This window comes from Priceomyces carsonii, assembly GCF_900007245.1.
Source record: "Priceomyces carsonii strain CBS4050 genome assembly, scaffold: Debaryomyces_carsonii_scaffold_2, whole genome shotgun sequence".
Lineage (NCBI taxonomy): Eukaryota > Fungi > Ascomycota > Pichiomycetes > Serinales > Debaryomycetaceae > Priceomyces > Priceomyces carsonii.
The window spans coordinates 53,028-72,118 of NW_026946675.1; the positions used below are offsets into that span (position 1 = coordinate 53,028).

The window sequence follows — 19,091 nt, forward strand, 5'->3', positions numbered from 1 at the left end:
CCAAAATCTCAAGAAGAAATTCCAGCTAAGAGCAGTACTATCTACTTGAGAACATCTACTTTTTCATTTCCTCATTAGCTAGATGTGGAATGTGCATCAGATCCGAGAATTTGTTATAATATAAAAATATAAAAACTCTTTTCAACCCATAATACGACACGCAAACAAATTTCGTGAAGTTTATTCAGGGTCATTATACACTTAATAAGGTGATATTTTCTAGAAATACAAACTATCTACTTGCTTACTTTGACAACACATACTTCAAACACATTTCATAAATTATTTACCATACAATAATGACGTACACTTACTCAAAAAAGAACCTGGAATTAACTTATCAGTCAATCTAAACCTAATGATTCTCTTTGTGATTTTGATGAAGGATCAAAATATGGTATTTCAGCCAAAGAGGATACTCTGGTACCATGCCTTGGTTCTTTTGCTTCATAATCCCATATGGCAAAATGTTGGCTTACTCTGTTATCCCATAAGGCAGAAGTACCCAAGCCTTCCTCAGTTGGTTGCCATTTAAAACGAACTTGGATATCTAAATTCTTCTCAAAGATTCCAAATAGATATTCTAAAATTACCTTCGATTCTTCTGGCTCTAAACCTACGATTCTTCTTGTCATAGACCGATTTACGAACAATGACTTCCAGCCGGTTGCAGGATTTGTTCTAATAATTGGGTGCTCTCTTTCAATTCTTTTCCTTCCTTTTAAAGGATCATTCCGATCAATATATTCGTGAGCAGATATGTAGACGCCATCCTTACCCTCCAAAAACTTCTGAAAAGCTGGCGACAACTTGTCATAGGCAGCGTATCCTGAAGCCCACGCGGTATCACCTCCGACTTTAGGAATAGCATCGTTATGCAAATGAGTTATGCCTGGAGTTTGTAATTCATGGGTCAAGTCTGTATGCCACCCTCCAGCAGGATTCTTAAAATTGGCATTTAAACCTTGCTTTAATTGAAAATCGGGCCAAATAACAGTAATTCCCCGAATCCCTGGGACATGTGCAGCCTGAGCGTGTTTCTCTACGTTACCCCAATAACTTCCCAACTCGTACTGTTTTTGTGGAGATAAATCTTGATTTCTGAAAAACACCACCACACGTTCAGCAATCAAAAGAGCAAGTTCATCCTTTTGTTGATCAGTTAAATCCTTTAACTGCAATCCCACTATCTCTGTACCAATGTGCTTCGTCAAGTGTATAACATCTTTTGCTGAACCAAGCAAAGCCTTTTTGTCTGGGTCAGCAATTTTTGCTCTTTCAATGTACGGTAGTTCTTCATTTCTAATCGCAACGGCCTCGTCAAGAAATACCGGAATCTCTTCCGTCAGTGGCCTTGCAGGATACCCTTCGGATAAATCAACATCATATCTGTCATATCTTAATCTTGTAGACGGGGGCAACTTTTCTACAAATGAATCCGAAAACCCCCCTTTATAGGAAGATTTGAGTTCATTCTTTTTATTTGATAAGCAAATAAGACTCAGAATGGCTTCTTCCAAAGAATCGTGTTTCTTGAGATTTTGAATTTCTTGAGAGGGTGACATATTTTATTAATATTAGCGAGATTAGAGTTTTCCCATGTTCTTTGCAGCCAATTTATATCATAGCAGAAATGAGCCACTGTGGCTGCTATTAATAATCTTTGGTTTCTTTTCAAGTTTTGTTGAGAAATAGTTACAGCTACCATTTTTGAGAGTCACACAATTCCATTTACAAAAGAGAGCCAAAAGAAGTTTTATGACTCCGTTGTTATCAATCGTGGCATTGTGTTTTTAACAAGTGAGAGAATGAAATATGATAAGCGTGTACTATATATATGCAGAATTAGAGATAGGTTTTTAGGTTTTTGAGTCTGCAGGGTAATGAAAAAATTTATGAGCTTAAATGTTTCTGAAGCGAACATGGTTTTGATCAAGTGATGAAATAGACAAATTATGTAGAACTGAATAGGACCTGCAAGGATATGTATTTACAAATATAAAAGCCTCTTTCATGAGTAATTATTTAGATAATAGAAATCGTTAAAAGTGATTTGAAATTTTGCAAAATGAATTATCTGTGCGAACGCATCAAAAAATAATATAAATGACATATATTTTGGTTACTGCTGACAAGACAGATGACTTCTCCATGACGCTGATATCACATACAGAAGTTCAACATCTCCTCCGCACCTAATGAACCTTGAGAGATTTGTCGAGTATTTTAGGTACCACTTTTATACAGCCTGAATGTCCTAGTCAAGAAGATAAGCCAAAAGCATAGTAATTCCCTTGGATTTTCAACCTGGAGCTTTTTTCTCTATTATTAACTTTTACTGACTGGGTGCAGGAGAGTCCATAGCTCAACCAGGCATGATTTATTCGACGATTGTCTTATTAATAAGTAATTGAGCAGTCCTCTCGTTACAGTATAAAAGATCAAATGGATACCTATCAATTAAATGAAATTCAAGCTGACATGAAGAAAAGAAGCAAGACACCTTTTATTTGTAAGGAATAATAAATTTCGGAGCATTAATCTTGACCTTTTTGCTGAGGACTCGGTTGCCTCCAACGGTTCTTAATATTTTTACACCATGCTATTATTGGTCTGAACAGCTGGTGGGTTTTTTCAGTGGCGGTAATGTTTACGATCAAACAGTGAACAAACAAAAGTTATAAGATTCTCTTATTTATCTATTTGAAAAAGTTGAGAAGCTGAGCAGTAGAAGCGTATCCTGCAATTCCCTGTTACATAACTTTTCACTACATATATCTGCTATTGGGTAAAATCTTCAACCATAGATTTTGGAAAACATTAGGGCAAGATTTCTAACAGTTCTAATATTTATTGAATGTGTGTCCAAACTGCACATTTATTTTTGCAGTCTTCTCTCGGCTCAATACTTCCTGAACCCGTGAAACAATTTTAATTTGGTGATGTCGCACTGCATATCAATTTCAGTTAATATCACTCTTATCTTACAAGCCTTGTTTTCAAGAAACAATATAAAAGGGAAGATTATCTTCAAAATTTTTGAAAGGTCAAAGATTCTGAAAAGACATACATCTGCTAAATGCATATCTCTATATTCTTATCTTTCTGCTATTTCGCTGCAATAGTTGTCACCGGTCAAAAAGTTGCAAAAAGTGTGAAACATGTTTCCCAAAGTTTCGATTTAAGCTTGAAAGATAGATCTGATTCATCATCAGGATCTTCTTCTTATTCCGTTATTAAATTTGAAAACCTTGGGTTTTCAGGAACCTACCAACTAGTAAAGGAACTTTCTGACGTAACATCAGACAAATGTACTTGCGAATTGAGCGACGATACAACAAGTTTTTCGGGTTCAAATGCTCCATTTAATGAAGAAGTATCTGTTCATTTCAGAGGCCCCTTAGTGTTAAGTCTGTTTGGGTATTTCACTTCAGAAAATTTTTTGGTCGGGGACAATTCATCAGGGAGTTGGGAAAGAAGAGCTTATTATGGGGCCTCTTCTTCGACGTCGGAAAATGTAACTTTCTTGACTAAAGCAGGTACAGATTCTCCATGTCTTGGGAAAGCATTAACTTATGCAGGCTCGAATGGAACAAGCGAGGCCAAAGAGTCGACTGTGTTGAGTCAAGATGCTCAAATATCCTCTAACGAGGAATACGTTATATTTTCAAATATTTCTTGTGATTCGTCTGGATTCGATAATGACTGCGGTGTTTATAGATCCGGAATACCAGCATATCATGGTTACTATGGGAAAATTAAGATGTTTCTTTTTGAGTTTAAGATGCCAACGGAATCAGAGAAGGATGAGGATACTTCAAATTACAACATGCCTGCAATATGGTTACTAAACGCACACATTCCTAGAACTTCTCAATATGCACTGAATGTTAATTGTTCATGTTGGCGATCAGGTTGTGGTGAGTTTGATATTTTTGAAATTATGAATACTACGGAGGCTAACGACTTATACTCAACTGTTCACGATTACCAAGGAACTGGTGACATCGAAAATGGACTTCAAGCCGATGGACATTTGACGCGTGATACAGAGGGAACCATGAAAGGGGGCGTCGTATTCGATAAGGATGGAAATGCCATCGTATTTATGTCTAATTCATCAACCTTTGATTCAAATATTTCAGCTTCGAAATTAAACAGCTGGATCGAAGAAGCAGGGTATTCTGTTGTTGACAAACTAGATAGTGTCACAGCTACAAGCACAAGTAAGTCCTCTAAAGGAGAGGCTATTCATTTTTATAAGACTACCGCTATCCAGAAACTATTCGCATACTTATCAATCTTAGTAACACTCTTTGTTTAACCCAAACAAGCCATCGTGGAAATACTGAAAATTTAAAACCTAAGGATCGGATCTCAGATGAAATATTTCCAGACAATACAATTTTATACTTTCTGGTATAAAGAAATAGTCTATGTTAAGAAAAAAAACTGAATTGATTATATGATTGCTATATTAAAGAACTTCTCCCTCGGTCTTTCAAATATCATTTTAGGAACTTTCTTAGCCTTAAATCAAACAGATTCTTTCATTGTAACCTTTTAGTAGAATTATTGAAAATATTAATGCAATTAGAAATTGTCGTTCAAACAAATCGGAAGACTCTGACTACCTTGAGAATTGCTCTCAAATATTTGAAAGGTGTTAAAGATGTTCAACTAGTAAAATATTTCAAGACTGAATTAAATACGTCGCACTACGAAACACATAAAGGGTTCAATCAAGATTAGAAACGACGCGGCGGAACACAAATCTAATTCAAAATACCGCTTCATACAATTTACCATGATTCTATAATTCAAATATTGGAGTATATTTCTTGGGCTCAGCATTTTTAGTTTTCAAACTTACTTTAAAGATTAAGAGTTGCAACAAAACCAAAATGATTAAACTAAAAGAGATTAGTCTGGCCACCTGTATAACAGTATTTAATGCATTAAGGTGAAAGGAAATCGATACTATATGAAATATTTTTTCAACTTATAGATGCTTTATTGTGATTAAGCTTGGAAATCCTTTTGGCAAATATTTATTAAGAGCTAAACATAGGGTACTGTTGATCTTAAAGGGGAAAAGCATTAGATAATATGATAAAAAATAATCACTTTTAGTAGAAGTATTAACATCCACGGTGAGATATTTATGTTAGAGAATCATCTTGGGTTGCACTTATCAGTTGCTATGAACAAGGACACAGACAGTTCTATCTTTTTGAAGAAGTCAAGATTGCCAAAGGGGGGAAGAGTGAGATCTTTATGCATTATCAAAGTCTGAAAAATGCTCTTCATATTTTTCTTAGCGTAAAACACATCATTGTATTAGCAATTATTACTCATTTTCCAAAAGCGGAAAGGGAGTCGAGTTATCGTCGGCATTTAAATTGCAGAGAGATCCTGGGTTCTAGAGCTGTGATAGAACATATTATTTAAAAAAAAAACAAAGCACTAGAGTGCTAATATTTTAGTGAAATTGAGCGTCGGCATTCATATAAGTACCGGCGCAACTAACTAACAGCTTTAATTTCAGATTTATCATGGGAGAACAACTTTGTGCAAGTACCATCACAAGAATGTCTATCAGATTTTGGATCTACTTTCTTCAGCACTAATGATCTCGTTGAAAATGACGATTCTCATAATTCCTGTGCTCCTACTGAGCCATTGAATGACTGCTCGTTCAACTTCAATTGGGCTCACTCTTCAGAATCTTCAAGTGAAATGGATGGATCCCAAAGAGTAACTGCTCTGAACTCATCTATATCTGGCTTGTCACTGCTTACTGTTACTAATGACCAGGAGAAAGATATCACCAACTCATCTGTTTTTAAAACCGGAAAATCGCTAGAAGTGGAACATAAGAATTTAGTATGGATAGATCAATCAGGGAAGTTTATGCTGAATAGTGATGATTCGTCTCGCAACTCAAGTTTTTCACCGTCATCAATAAATGGAATTACTGATGTTCGACGGAGATTAGAGAAGCGAAAGCGCAGGGACTACGTAAAATACTCAGTTCATGGAACAAAAGTGGAACAAATAGATAGAAAGCGTGTGAAAAATACATTGGCCGCTAGAAGGTATCGTGAAAGACGACAAAAAGAAGTCGAAATACTCGATGAAAGGGTCAGGGAGCTTGAAAAAGAGCTATCCTCTTCTCTTTTCGAAGCAAGATGGTGGAAAATGGAAGCACAGAGATGGAGAGAATTGTGTGAACTGCGTTTGAAAAATTGAATATATATCAAATAAAATTCCTATAAAAGCGTAATACAAATTTAGTTCCAAAATTCCTTCTATTGATAGCTTGCAAACTAAAAATACTAGGGGTATTTGTGCTTCTTAAAAGATGTCTTATCGTTTTAAATTGTTTCATATGGTTCCCTTATCACTCTATGACTTTATCATATATTGAACAAGCTATGCGGAATAAAGACAAATTAGAATGACGAAATAGCATGCGGAATAGGGATTGACCAAATCCAGTATTTGTTAGTTAAATTGCTTATAATATGGGTATATATTGTTGCAAAATAGTTCACTTTCAAATTATTAGGACTAATAAATTGAGAATTTGAAATGAATATTTCACAATATTAAATTTAAATCTCCTTTCGTGAAATACTTCTAAGAAGAAACTTTAATGAAAAGATAATCTACTGAGCAGTTTCGTTTTTGAGAAAGAATGTTCAAATATTTTATTAATTGATTGAATATATCCTCGCAGCATCTTGTGTGCTTGTATTTTTGTTGAAAATTGTCTCACGAAATTTAACCGAACGTGGCAGTAAATCATTTTCTCTCAAGATATAAATACATTTCTACTATAATTTGGGGTTTGTTAAAACTTTGATGGACTTTTTTCTTCTAGATGACTATGAGTTGTTCGATCCAGTTGTGTTACCTGGAGCTGTTTCTTACTTATTTATTTTACCTTAATTTAATCCAGGCTGGAAAGATTATCTTGAAAACATAGATTGAAAAAAATTTTACAGCTTTTTTAATAGTAAAATAAATATTAAAAGTGCCCAATCAGGGAAATAAATTTATAAGATCCTCAGAGAATGGCGAAAACCATATTCAACCTACAAATATAATGAATAGTCGGTTCTAGTGCATAAGCATTTAATTATCAACAATTTCAACAGATCAATAAATGATATTCTTTGTCTCATTGCCTAAAGATTTAAGTTGATTATTTTCAATCTAGAAGTTCTATCTGGAAGTGATAACAAGCTGTATTTATTCATTAATTCTATAAGTTCTATTCATAAAAAGTAAACCCATCAAATCGCATAACGGCTTTCTAACCTTAAGAAGCATATTTAGACCGCGCACGCATTTTCAGCCCATTGAAATAAAATAAGAGTGGAATGCTTATCATTCCAGTCAAAATGAAGCCTAAAAGACTTGAACCCCAAGCGACGGGGAATTCTGGAATAGACAAATTCGAAAATAAAGGTTTACCAAATATAGGAAATGCTCCGGCCATCACGGAACGAAACAAGTCATTACCAGCAAATGCAGACGCCATGTACTTCCAAAACGACATACTCAAATACTGATACAAGGCTTGGAATGTCAAAAAAGCTCCTATGGAATAGATACAGGCACCAATTATGGGAACTATCCAATGGATGTGTGGGTTGGCAGTCCATCCAAATATAAATATACCTACTGGCATGAGAACTGCTCCAATTATAGCAACGAATAAGACTGACTCCGGAGAAATGTCTTCTCTTTTAAGGGAAGGAATTGTAAAATTTTTATAAGTCAAAGGTATATATATTAATGCCCCAAATACTCCTCCCAAGACAATACTGAGGTAAGATAAACCAGTGGTAACAAGACCGAACTTGTACATTTCGCCAAATACTATAGGGTATGCTTCAAACCACAAATACACTATGGAGTATATTAATCCAAGGTATATATTAATTGCGAGTACCATTGGTTCTAATAAAGTAATTTCAATTGGTCTCCATAATGTATCAATCAATATCTCAATAAAAGTTAGTCCTTGTAGTTCTAATTCTCCCTCACTTAAGAACCTTCTGTCACATGTCAAGTCTCTTAACCTTTGTGCCTTTCTATGTAACAAAGTCTTTTCGGAGGTCTCAGGAAGAAAAAGAGCAAGAAGCAAACATGCAACTGCTGTCTGTATAAGAATATATTTAAAGGTCCATCTCCAACCGCCCGCTAATGTCACTGCAGCACCCAATAAAGGTCCTAGCGAAGGCGCACTCATTACTCCTATTGACCACACGCCTATTACCATGGGAGCATATGGCAAAGAAAAGATATCACCAATAGATGCAGGACCTGTTGCTAAGCAAGGAGAAGCAAAAAATCCTCCGAGAAACCGTAAAATGCACAAACCCTCTATATTCTTAACAAATGCAGTTGGAATCAGCAAAATGAAAAATACGAAAATAGTAATTATGTAAATCGATGTTCGCCCGAGAATAGCATTCTCAGACATCGGAGAAAGGATCATTGGGCCGACGCCATATCCTATTACGAAAAGTGTTAAGGGCAATGTCGCTAAGACTCGTCCGATTTTGAGATCCTCCATAAGTTCCGGGATTCCTGGGGTATAGATCGAAGAAGCCATATATACGGAGGATGTGAGAAACAAAATCTCCAACACAAATACCCATTTTTGTATTAATGGCCAATTCCGTGGGTTTTGTGGATCGCTTTCATTATCCCAACTCACTTTAATGTACTCCGATTCCAACGGATTCACGAAATTCTCATCGGAATCAAGGTAGGGTTTTTCTCCTTTCAAACTCCAAATATAGTTTCTGTACGCCTCAGGGATACCATAAGATTCATCTTCTTCAGGATATTTCCAATGCTTCCAATTAAAACTCTTCTTCAACAAATATCCAACAAAACTATCTCTTAAAAAAGTTTCTATCATACCCATCGCTCGGCTTACAAAACTTGGATCCAAGGTAGAATCAGCTTCATTTATAGAAAAAAAATTCTAATTGCGCTTCAATTTTAATCAAGTTGTGCAGTGAACTCAGCGATACTAAGGTAACTTACTTCAGCAGTTTCTCCGATGTTCGATATCATTGCCTATTTTGTAAATCATTCCGATGAGATATCGGTATGATTACCCTTTGGAGAAATTATACCGAAATAAATTGAAATGTCCCTTGTGTCGCGATCTTCTTGCCGGACTTTTAACGCCTCATTTTTTTTATGCAGCAAAATCTGGTTCCAATATTCAAAGTGTATTAATTCCCTTTCGAAGTATTACTATCGGCTTGCCTAAAGATCTCTGTAAGAGGTAGTTCTCCAAGTATGTCATAAGACGAGGCCATGCTTAATTCAAATATATTGTTATTGCTTTCCGTTGAGTATTCATTCAAAGCAACCTCATTAGCAGAAGAGTCATTAATACTAATTCCGTTCTTTTTTGCGATTGTTTGAACCCAGAGATTATCGACATTCGTATTATCTTGGCCACTGAAATCGAAGACAGAATTCGAATCATAAATATCTTTTGTAGGATAACTTTCAAAAGAAAAATACGGCAGATGAATACCATCTTGAAAATCTAAAGAGCCCACTGCTGCCCTATCTGCATTTTTACTCTCGAAGCCTTCAGTCTCCAGTACTGACATTCTTTGTTTCAGAATATCTTTGATAGGATTTTCACAAATTTCAATCAACTCATTTACTTGTGATATAGTCAACTTATTGAAATATAATGCGTTTCCTTTGTCATAGTTATCAAGATAAAAATTTTCATCAGATATCTCTTGGTGCAAAAACCTTTGTGCTTTCGTAATCCTCCAAGCATAGTAATAGCGATTACTAATTTTCGAACTCGCGGCAATACTTATCTCTGAACACTTCTTCAATTTGCCCGCTAATTCACCAAGTTTAAAAAAATAATGTCTATAGTTTTGGTCCATTTGCATTTTCATATTATGATCATTTTCAAATTTTAAATTTTGAAGAAGGAAACTTATTCTTAAGAGGACTGCTAAAAGAACCTGATTTGATTTTTGTATTGCCATCTCAACAGATGGATTAACAATAAAATCACAATAGATATCACCTCCTAACAATAAGAAAAAATGTGGCATAATTTGACTGGTAGACATCAAAAGCATTTTCTTCAAATAAAAGAAATATAATTCCTCATTCTTCTTTTCTTCATAAAATAAGCAGAGATGAAAGTAAAGTGAAATTAGGAAGCATTTGATATCAAGGCATAATTTAGATCGATAATTCCTCACATATCCGACAGAGATATCCCCTATTGTTGTGTTTGCTTGAGGCGATTGAAAAATATCATGACATATTTCTTCAAGGGAGCTCAACTTAGAGGTTAAATCCTTCAACTTCACAGGTTTACCAACTTTCAAAATTAAGCTGACTAACTTTTTGAGGTGGGAGTAGAATTTATGGTAAAAATGATAAGATTCTACTACTTGTTCCTCGAGATGAAAATCTGATGTGTTTGCAGAATCAACACTGAAAGAAGGTAATTCTGTATCGTAACATGTTGCGCTAGTATGTAATTGTGATCCAAAAGTGAACGAATAATAAATGTCCCAGTACACTAAAATAAACCATATCTTTCTTCCTAAATGAAAGGTGCGTCTCTCTTGTTCTAAATTCTTGATGCTCGTCGGCTCTCTATTTAATCCTATGGAACAAGCCATATGAATTAATAAAACATGAGATAGCTCCGAATCGCTATCGTCAGCACCGTCCCCACTCTCTGGGGCATAAAAGTGATACAACTTGAAAAATAGAGCGCACTGAAGCACTGTGAGATTAGTTCTCTTCCATAAATTAAACTGGTATAAACAGGACTGCGCAACATCAATGAAATTAATATTAATTGGATTTAAAAGTAGGTACTTCATTTCTTGTGCCTCCTCTGAAGATTCCTGAGTTGTCAAGTTCATCTCATTTATCGAGTTATTATTACAAAACAAAGTGAAATACGTTAAGCGAAGCACAATAAGTAATATGCCTATTTGAGCCAAATCCAACTTCTTTTTCACTTTGAGATCCGTAATCTTCGCATCCAAGTAATCTTCTGGACCAATGATCTTTGAAATTTCAGTTCTGAAGCTTTTTTCATCCAAGAAAGGCATAAAGGGGTATAACCAGGAAAAAAACCTATTCAACAACTTCCATATAACTCTTTGTTTCGGTAATATGACTCTAATTTGATCTATTAATTGTAATTCCTTGTTTAAAGGTCCATCAAAAAATGTCAAGCCCAAGGCCCAACTATTTTTGTCCGGTAAATCTTTTAGTCTTTCATGAAATCCCACTTTTAGAATGCTATCATAAGACATAGTGTCTGCTATTCCTTCACTTTCTAATTCTCTTTTCTTAAATTCCTTTTCAGAATGGGTAGTTTTGTCATTTTCAAATGATGATGCCATCATTTCAGTATCTTCTGTAGAGCTTTCTTGAAGCTCGTTTTGTAAGCCGTCGCTCTTTCTCTTTACCATGTCTTCCCAAAGTATCAATAAATAAGAATCCTTTCTCATGAAAGAGAACCATGAAAATGGTCCATAGTTGATACGTCTAGACTCGTAATACGTATATATTGGGGAATAGTTGGAATAAAAGTTGATCTCTTCATTGTTAGAGCCAAATGGATTTTGACAGAGGGTAGGTATTTCACCTTCTTCCAGCCACGAGTACTTCGATATGACACGATTAATAGGTTGTTTTGTGGAGGTTACCTTGGTTATTCCTGAATTCTTCAAGCTTTCATCTAGCACTTGAAGCCTCAGTTTTAATTCTTCCAATTCGGCCGTTGGTATCAAAGTCATTTTGGTGGAAGTTTGAATTTTATTGTCGTCAGAACTAACTCTAGAGTCTTCGGGAGTATAGTCGAATGACAAAATGGAGCCACATGGTTTCTTATTTAAATTATTAGAAGAGTTTTTCCTTCTCTTTTGCGAAACTGGAGAATGAGCTTTCGGTACCGTCGTATTCAACCAATCTTGATAGACACAGCTACTTTCTTTCTTAGCCTTAACACACTGTGAACAAGGCCGGCATTTGTCACATTTTATTTTCTTTCGCTGGCATGAAGTACAAACTTGCCTTGGGCGCCTCTTCCAGTCAGATTCCATGAGGGATAAAAAAGCAAGATTGCTCAAGAAAGAACAGTTTTCCTTAAATGATTCCGAATATACACTGCGAAGTCTACAGAAACTCAACTCCACAAGATGGAGCACGTGACACGATTAAAACTGCAGAGTAACTTCAAAATTAAATTCCTGACATAGAGATGGAGCTTAAAAACTCATTGAAATAAGGGTTTGGTACTTAAGGCTTGATATTAGGAGCTACAAGATTATATTTGTACTGAGTATAATTTTTGGGGTAATATCAAAGAAAATTAAATGTGGTGCAAATATAAAATACACTAAAATTTAACCAAGAGCAAGTGAACTCAAAATTATAGCGAGGTAATATAACGAAGATGACACTTGGCTCACTGGAAATGCACCATCCTGAGACACTATGGGTACAGAAGGCCCTGCGGGTGCACCACCATTTTCTCCACTAGGACTAGAAACTGGTACTTCTGATTCTACTGGAATCGAAGGCACGATTGACGACGAACCGCTCTCTTCAGAGACAATTGAAGTCTCAACTGAAGCACTGTAACTCGATTCAACTGAGGAACCTTGAATTGATCCAATTGTGACCACTTCAATTGAGCTAGGCTCTACACTTCCTGTCATAGTGCTCAACTCATAACTCTCCGGAAGACTAGTGATATAATTTGGTGGTGCGGAGCTTGCAACAGAGGAGGATTCTGCATAAACAGAAGTGTACGATTCGGTACCTGAATTAAGAATTGTTTCGACTGGACTTGAGCTTGTCGAGTAAATAACAGATTCTGTACTCAAAACAACAGATGAAGCACCTATTAAATTTGACGTAAGCGATCCCGTTTGAGACGTCTCCTCGTATGCCGAGGTTGGAGTCGTTTGAACTTCTGGTTCTGAATTGGCCGATGTAATCTCCCCTTAGTGCGTAGAAGAAGACTCAGTTTCTACTTCAGTATTCGACGATATTTCGCTACTGACCGAAGAGCTTGAAGAAAGAGTAGATACATCTTCATGAATTGGCTGACAGATGCAAACGTACTTTATTTCTGAAGCTTCAGATTCGAAATTTTTAGCTCCAATGACATGAAATTCTCCGTCATATGTTCCGTTCACGTAGCTATCCTTTACCGATCTAGGTGTGACAGTGAAATCAGCATCTACCATTAAAAAAATGAAAAAAAAAATTGCTTTCAAAGCTAATCCCTTTGTAAATAACATTTCGATTGCTATGATAACGCTTACGAAAAACACCTAATGTAAAGCAAATACAGATCTTTATATGCTTTTTTCTTTTATTACGAGAGTCCTTTTTCACCTCATTTCTCGATTTCACAGTTATGAAATATTTTTAAAAAAATTAATGCAGCAAAATCTAGAAGAGTTTAGATTCAATCCAGAAACGGCAACAGTGGGCAGAAAGGAAATTTGTATGTCTTTTTTTAATTGTCCTAAAATTTTTGATAATTATTTGCTCCAAAGTTACCAAGAAGAGGCTGATCTTCATGATGTTATAGTCGACAGGTGAGCTTCTTATATTTGGTCAAGCTAAAGTAGTCTTGAAGCCTTTGCTTGAACTTGAATTATAACGGTTTTTCCCATTTCTTCCTTTATGATCGCACATTTGAGCCGCCTCTCAATTTCATGCGGCTAAATAATATTCATGACGTCCTTAGATACGACAATATTTTTTTGCTGCGAAAAAATTGTGCAATATTTTCAAACATTTGACACTAATACGACTACTGAGAAATCATACCTTAAGGAAATCAAATAATAATTGAACGGACTTCGGAAAATATGATAACAGGTGGAAAGGCGTCACACTTGAAAATATATATACCTTGACAGGCAGTATAAGAATTAGGTCTATAAAAATTTCCGCTTCCATCGGAATTAATTCTGATGGAAAGACAATTATAGTTATTAATTTCAGACAATAAGCTTACTGTCATATATTAAATGCAAATCGTTTTTCTAATATGTATGGCGGTGACTCTTTTTCTAGCGGAACATGGGTTGGGAGTACCCTTTGAAACAACAACTGATAGTGTTAAATTCACAACTACATATAAGGAGATAGAAAGGACAATATCGCATGAGACGACACTCAATCAAAACCATATTACTGATGTCACACGAGACTTTGTGCTTCAATCAAAGGGTGAAAGAATAAGGAATAAAAAGTGGCAAGTATTAAAAAGGGAGGCTGGATCTAGCGTGACAACATTATTTGTGGCTAGCTCCTTTCCATCTTCATCACTGACTTCAACAAATCCAGTGGTATCAACGACGAGCTTAAGCTATAATACTGGAAGTTATGTCACAAGCCATTTGGAAAATCTGGTTCATACAAAAACAATAACTCGTGGAATTGTTATCGAAACTACAGCAAATACAAAAATCAGAGGGTCGTCAATAAGCGTTTCGATGGGTACAACTAGCTTGAGGCTAGCCAGTTCACTGGCTCAAGAAGCATTACTAGAGAAAGTACAAATAAAACCGACATCTTACCCTCATATTATTGGCAAGCTCGTAACTAAGAGGCAGTTAAACAAAAATTACAAGGAATATCGCCACAAAGTCATCGCATCAAGGGATAATAGTTTCAGTGGTAACTTGCTCGAGCCCATAGCAACAAATGAGGTACCTAAGGTCTTCTCTAGATATGAATTACCTGTATCTATTCCCATGGGTGTTGCTGAAACCCCCAAATTACAGACAAATAAATATTATGCTAATCTCTTTTTGGGCAATCAAAGTGACATGATTTGGTCTTACCCTTACGGATTATCATTGTCTAATAAAGACTATTACGGCTTTGAACTACAGCATTCCATTCCACAGTACAGATATACTGGTACTGTCAATACCAATAACCCTACTGTAAAATCTTATTACGCTAATCCATTACATACTGGAGAATTGATTTTTTCGGCAGATTCTTTTACTTCGGAATTATTCATGACTTTGAATGAACTGAATGCGATGTCGGTTCTTGTCACTTTATATGAAGACCAACTGAAGAGGAATAATTTTATAGAGATACCCGTTGTACAGGGAATGGGATTTGTAACGTCAATTTACCACGGAAATTTGATTCCCAAGATACATTCACGCGTTGGGATAAAGGCTGTGGCAAAATTGATTTCTTCAACTTTGTCGCCAAATACTACAAAATATAGAATTACCCTTGTCAATTCAGTTGAATATTTGGCATACATCACTGTTCCGAACAATGAGAATTTCGAATTCACAGGACTTAGCTGGGATACAATCACAGGCTCAGGTGCAGTTGATGGATTGATAATTCAATTTGCAGTGGCTCCTAGCTCTACATACTATGATTCATACTATAATCAAGCAGCCGGTTTATATACGACTCATTCCGATTTTTTTGCGTCTGCTAAAGATGGAAAGTCCGCCGAGTATGGGTTCACATATTCTCTGAAAGGCTCCTCAAAGTCAGGGAAACCAATGATATTCACTCTTCCTCATCACATTTATTCATTTGACGAAGCAACAAATTCATCATATACTGGAATCATCATTCCGTCAACAACAAAGGGGAATATGTATGGCTATCTCACCAGCGAATTGAGAATGAGAGAAGCGTTAGATAGAAATGTGCAATTTTTACCCTGGTTGACACAATTAAAAAAGAAACCAATCTTTTATTCACCCGAGCAATTACGTTTGATTGGAAATGCAATTAACAAAGAGTTGGCAATTGATATCAAAGAAACCGTAACCTCTTTAAATTCAACATATTTTGCAGGAAAGGCACTTGATAAATATGCATACATACTATTGGTGCTCAATGATATAATTGGTGATAAGGATCTTATAAAATCTACATTAGAAACATTGAAGGGTGTTATAGCGGTCTATGTGCATAATAGGCAACACTATCCATTAATGTACGACACAAAATTTGGAGGCTTGACATCAACGGCATATCAAGAAGAAGGCTCATTAGCTGATTTTGGTTCAAGCTATTATAATGACCATCATTTTCACTACGGATACTTCGTGCATGCAGCAGCGGTTATTGGATACGTCGATAATCAATACGGTGGTAATTGGGTTGAAAAGAATAAAGATTGGGTGAATTCTTTGATTAGAGATGTTGCAAATCCATCATCTAGAGATACTTATTTTCCAACTTTCAGGATGTTTGATTGGTTTCATGGTCATTCATGGGCTAGTGGACTATTCCCATCACCAGATGGTAAAAATGAAGAATCGTCATCTGAGGATTATAACTTCTCCTATGGTATGAAACTATGGGGCAAGGTATCAGGTGACGAGAGAATGGAGCTTAGAGGGGATTTAATGTTGGCGGTAATGAGCAGATCAATGAATATCTATTTTCTTTACGCGTCAAACAACACCATAGAACCAAGCTATTTTATTGGTAATAAAGTTGCTGGGATTTTACATGATAACAAAATAAATTACGACACATATTTTGGTCACCCAGATTATAGGCCCGAATATGTTCATGGAATACACATGTTACCCATTACTCCCGCTTCTTCTTTGATCAGAAGACTGTTCTTCGTGAAAGAAGAATGGGAAAACCAGATTAAGTACTGGGTTGACGAAGTGCAGAGTAACTGGGCAGGAATTCTTCGATTGAACGAGGCTCTTTTCAATCCATCGGGTGCATATGAGTTCTTCTCATCTCTGAATTTTAAAACCAAATATCTTGATGATGGACAAAGTTTAACATGGTGCCTAGCATATACAGCAGCACTCTCAAATGCAGAAGAATCAAAAATGTTGCATCTACCATAATCGCAAATTTTATAGAAAGGAATGCATATATTTATTTTATTATCGAAAAGTTCTCATCAGCTTGTTATCCGTCTGATTCTATGTACTTTTGTAAAATGATTAACTCGCTATGCCCAATTTGTGATCACTTGAAAAAACAAATTAATGAGTATAGTTCCAAACTATGAAGAAAGCAGCCTTTTGAAAACGACCTTCACACATTTTCGTTTGGCCAAAAATATAAAAGCAAATCAAAGATGTACTTATTTAAGATGCAGAGGCTGATAAATTTAGTTGTATATAATTATCTTGATAGACTTTTGTTTGACTTTGACATTCAAAGCACCAGGTTAGAAAATGATTAGATCTTCTAGCTGCCTTTCTCTTAATAGAAGTCGATAAATAAAAGAAGGAAGATATGTCAAGACACCTCCTGCAGATTATTGTTGAAAAAAATTCACTTATCAGATTTCTGAGATTTAGCCTTTCACACACATCTCCTTTGATGAGGTCAGAATGGGATCAGAAAAGATAATAATTGTCGGAACCGGTTTGGCAGGATTGACAACTGCTCTTCGTCTATTGCAACATGGGATTTCTGTTATTATGTTGGAGAAGGGCGATTGCCTAGGAGGGAATTCAATTAAAGCGTCGTCGGGAATCAACGGATCTGTAACAAAGCAACAGATTGCCAACGGAATACATGGTGATTCAGTAGGAGCATTTTTGAGTGATTCCATAAGGTCCGGGAAGGGTCTATCTAACGTTGAGCTTTTAAAAATTCTCGTGAACAACTCGAGGCTTGCAATTGATTGGCTAACGGGTCCTAACCTTAATATAGACTTACTGAAAGTGAATCAGCTTGGCGGTCACTCGTTTCCTAGAACCCACTGTGGGTCAGGAAAACTGCCTCCTGGCTATGATATTGTTTCCTCGATTATTAATTCTTTGAAAACGTTCACAAAAGGCTCCTGTGGAACTTCATTGTCAATTCTAAAAAATTCTAGTCTAGTTCGAATTCTAGCTACAGAAAATAAAACAAAGGTTGTGGGGATTGAATATGAGAATCTTAATAATAAGGAAAAAATTTATGGTGATTACGTTGTACTAGCAACAGGTGGATTCTCTGCTGATTTTGCAAGCAATGACTCATTGATAAGGAAGTTTAGACCGGATCTTTTAGATCTTCCGCTGACAAATAGTCTATTGACTACAGGAGATGGCCAAAAGATTGCCGAAAGAGATGTAGATGCTCAATTGATACAGATGGATCAAGTGCAGGTTCATCCTACGGGATTCATTAAAGCTTTCGATTCACATACAAAGGATGAAGTGAATTACAAATGGAAGTTTTTGTGTGGTGAAATTGTTCGTGGAATTGGAGCAATACTTGTTTCGCCATCAGGAAATCGATTTGTAAATGAATTAACTACTAGAGATAAGGTATCTACTGCAATATTTCAAAGCTGTAAAATCCTGTCGAACAACACTTTATCTATAGCAGGTGACTCAGCGGTAGCTATTATTATGCTAAACGAGAGCGATTATCTCAAAGCTCCCCATCACATTGACTTTTATGTATCCAAGGGCCTAATGTCGAAATTGAAAATTGCAGATGTTTACAATTTACTTCTGGATTTATCTGGAGTAAATAAAGAATTGATTAAGAATTCTCTTGACCAGACTTTGAATAGTTATAATGATAACATTGAAAGACAACATGATAGCTTTGGACGCAAAAGTTTTGGCAAAGTATGTCCCTCACCTGAAAACTCTCACTTCTATGTTGGATTGATAACTCCTGTTCTTCATTTTTCGATGGGAGGCATAAAAATTAACGAGGAAGGTAAAGTAATAAACAACGATAATAATGTTGTTGATGGGCTCTACGCTGTTGGTGAAATAAGCGGTGGTATTCATGGGGGTAATAGGTTAGGAGGAAACTCCTTGTTAGAATGTGTTGTATTCGGAACTAATGTTGCTGAAAGTATTAAAAAAAATTTTAATTGACATACTGATACGAAGTTACTGCTCGACACATAATAAAAGTTAGATGGATATTTAACATGGTGAGCACATTAGATACATGGTTTGATAAACCACCGTCTATCTCTACACGATTACATTTTGAAGTCAAAATATTCATTTACCTTTCTCATCCTAATCTTTTCTTTTTTAAATATG

At 35.8% G+C, this 19,091-nt stretch overlaps 9 protein-coding genes across 9 annotated transcripts; 4 read left to right on the top strand and 5 right to left on the bottom strand.

Annotated features, from left to right (window-relative positions):
* Positions 1-344: 344 nt before the first annotated feature.
* On the bottom strand, positions 345-1,565 carry PRCAT00001474001 (TauD/TfdA dioxygenase family protein; the record flags this gene model as incomplete). Its single annotated transcript, XM_062951263.1, has 1 exon — positions 345-1,565. One exon carries the CDS (start codon positions 1,563-1,565, stop codon positions 345-347), a length of 1,221 nt encoding a protein of 406 aa, XP_062808283.1.
* Positions 1,566-3,079: 1,514 nt separating this feature from the next.
* On the top strand, positions 3,080-4,324 carry PGA52 (Pga52p; the record flags this gene model as incomplete). Its single annotated transcript, XM_062951264.1, has 1 exon — positions 3,080-4,324. The coding sequence occupies one exon, from the start codon at positions 3,080-3,082 to the stop codon at positions 4,322-4,324; it is 1,245 nt and encodes a 414-aa protein (XP_062808284.1).
* Positions 4,325-5,739: 1,415 nt separating this feature from the next.
* Positions 5,740-6,252, top strand: PRCAT00001476001 (bZIP transcription factor; the record flags this gene model as incomplete). Its single annotated transcript, XM_062951265.1, has 1 exon — positions 5,740-6,252. One exon carries the CDS (start codon positions 5,740-5,742, stop codon positions 6,250-6,252), a length of 513 nt encoding a protein of 170 aa, XP_062808285.1.
* A 1,075-nt stretch (positions 6,253-7,327) lies between these two features.
* PRCAT00001477001 (MFS transporter) lies at positions 7,328-8,941 on the bottom strand (the record flags this gene model as incomplete). Its single annotated transcript, XM_062951267.1, has 1 exon — positions 7,328-8,941. One exon carries the CDS (start codon positions 8,939-8,941, stop codon positions 7,328-7,330), a length of 1,614 nt encoding a protein of 537 aa, XP_062808286.1.
* Positions 8,942-9,263: 322 nt separating this feature from the next.
* Positions 9,264-12,143, bottom strand: PRCAT00001478001 (uncharacterized protein; the record flags this gene model as incomplete). Its single annotated transcript, XM_062951268.1, has 1 exon — positions 9,264-12,143. The coding sequence occupies one exon, from the start codon at positions 12,141-12,143 to the stop codon at positions 9,264-9,266; it is 2,880 nt and encodes a 959-aa protein (XP_062808287.1).
* Positions 12,144-12,446: 303 nt separating this feature from the next.
* PRCAT00001479001 (uncharacterized protein) lies at positions 12,447-12,761 on the bottom strand (the record flags this gene model as incomplete). Its single annotated transcript, XM_062951269.1, has 1 exon — positions 12,447-12,761. One exon carries the CDS (start codon positions 12,759-12,761, stop codon positions 12,447-12,449), a length of 315 nt encoding a protein of 104 aa, XP_062808288.1.
* Positions 12,762-13,049: 288 nt separating this feature from the next.
* On the bottom strand, positions 13,050-13,349 carry PRCAT00001480001 (uncharacterized protein; the record flags this gene model as incomplete). The annotated part of the gene is made up of 1 exon (XM_062951270.1): positions 13,050-13,349. The coding sequence occupies one exon, from the start codon at positions 13,347-13,349 to the stop codon at positions 13,050-13,052; it is 300 nt and encodes a 99-aa protein (XP_062808289.1).
* A 741-nt stretch (positions 13,350-14,090) lies between these two features.
* On the top strand, positions 14,091-16,928 carry PRCAT00001481001 (glucan endo-1,3-beta-D-glucosidase; the record flags this gene model as incomplete). Its single annotated transcript, XM_062951271.1, has 1 exon — positions 14,091-16,928. The coding sequence occupies one exon, from the start codon at positions 14,091-14,093 to the stop codon at positions 16,926-16,928; it is 2,838 nt and encodes a 945-aa protein (XP_062808290.1).
* Positions 16,929-17,423: 495 nt separating this feature from the next.
* Positions 17,424-18,917, top strand: OSM1 (Osm1p; the record flags this gene model as incomplete). The annotated part of the gene is made up of 1 exon (XM_062951272.1): positions 17,424-18,917. The coding sequence occupies one exon, from the start codon at positions 17,424-17,426 to the stop codon at positions 18,915-18,917; it is 1,494 nt and encodes a 497-aa protein (XP_062808291.1).
* Between the last annotated feature and the right edge of the window lie 174 nt (positions 18,918-19,091).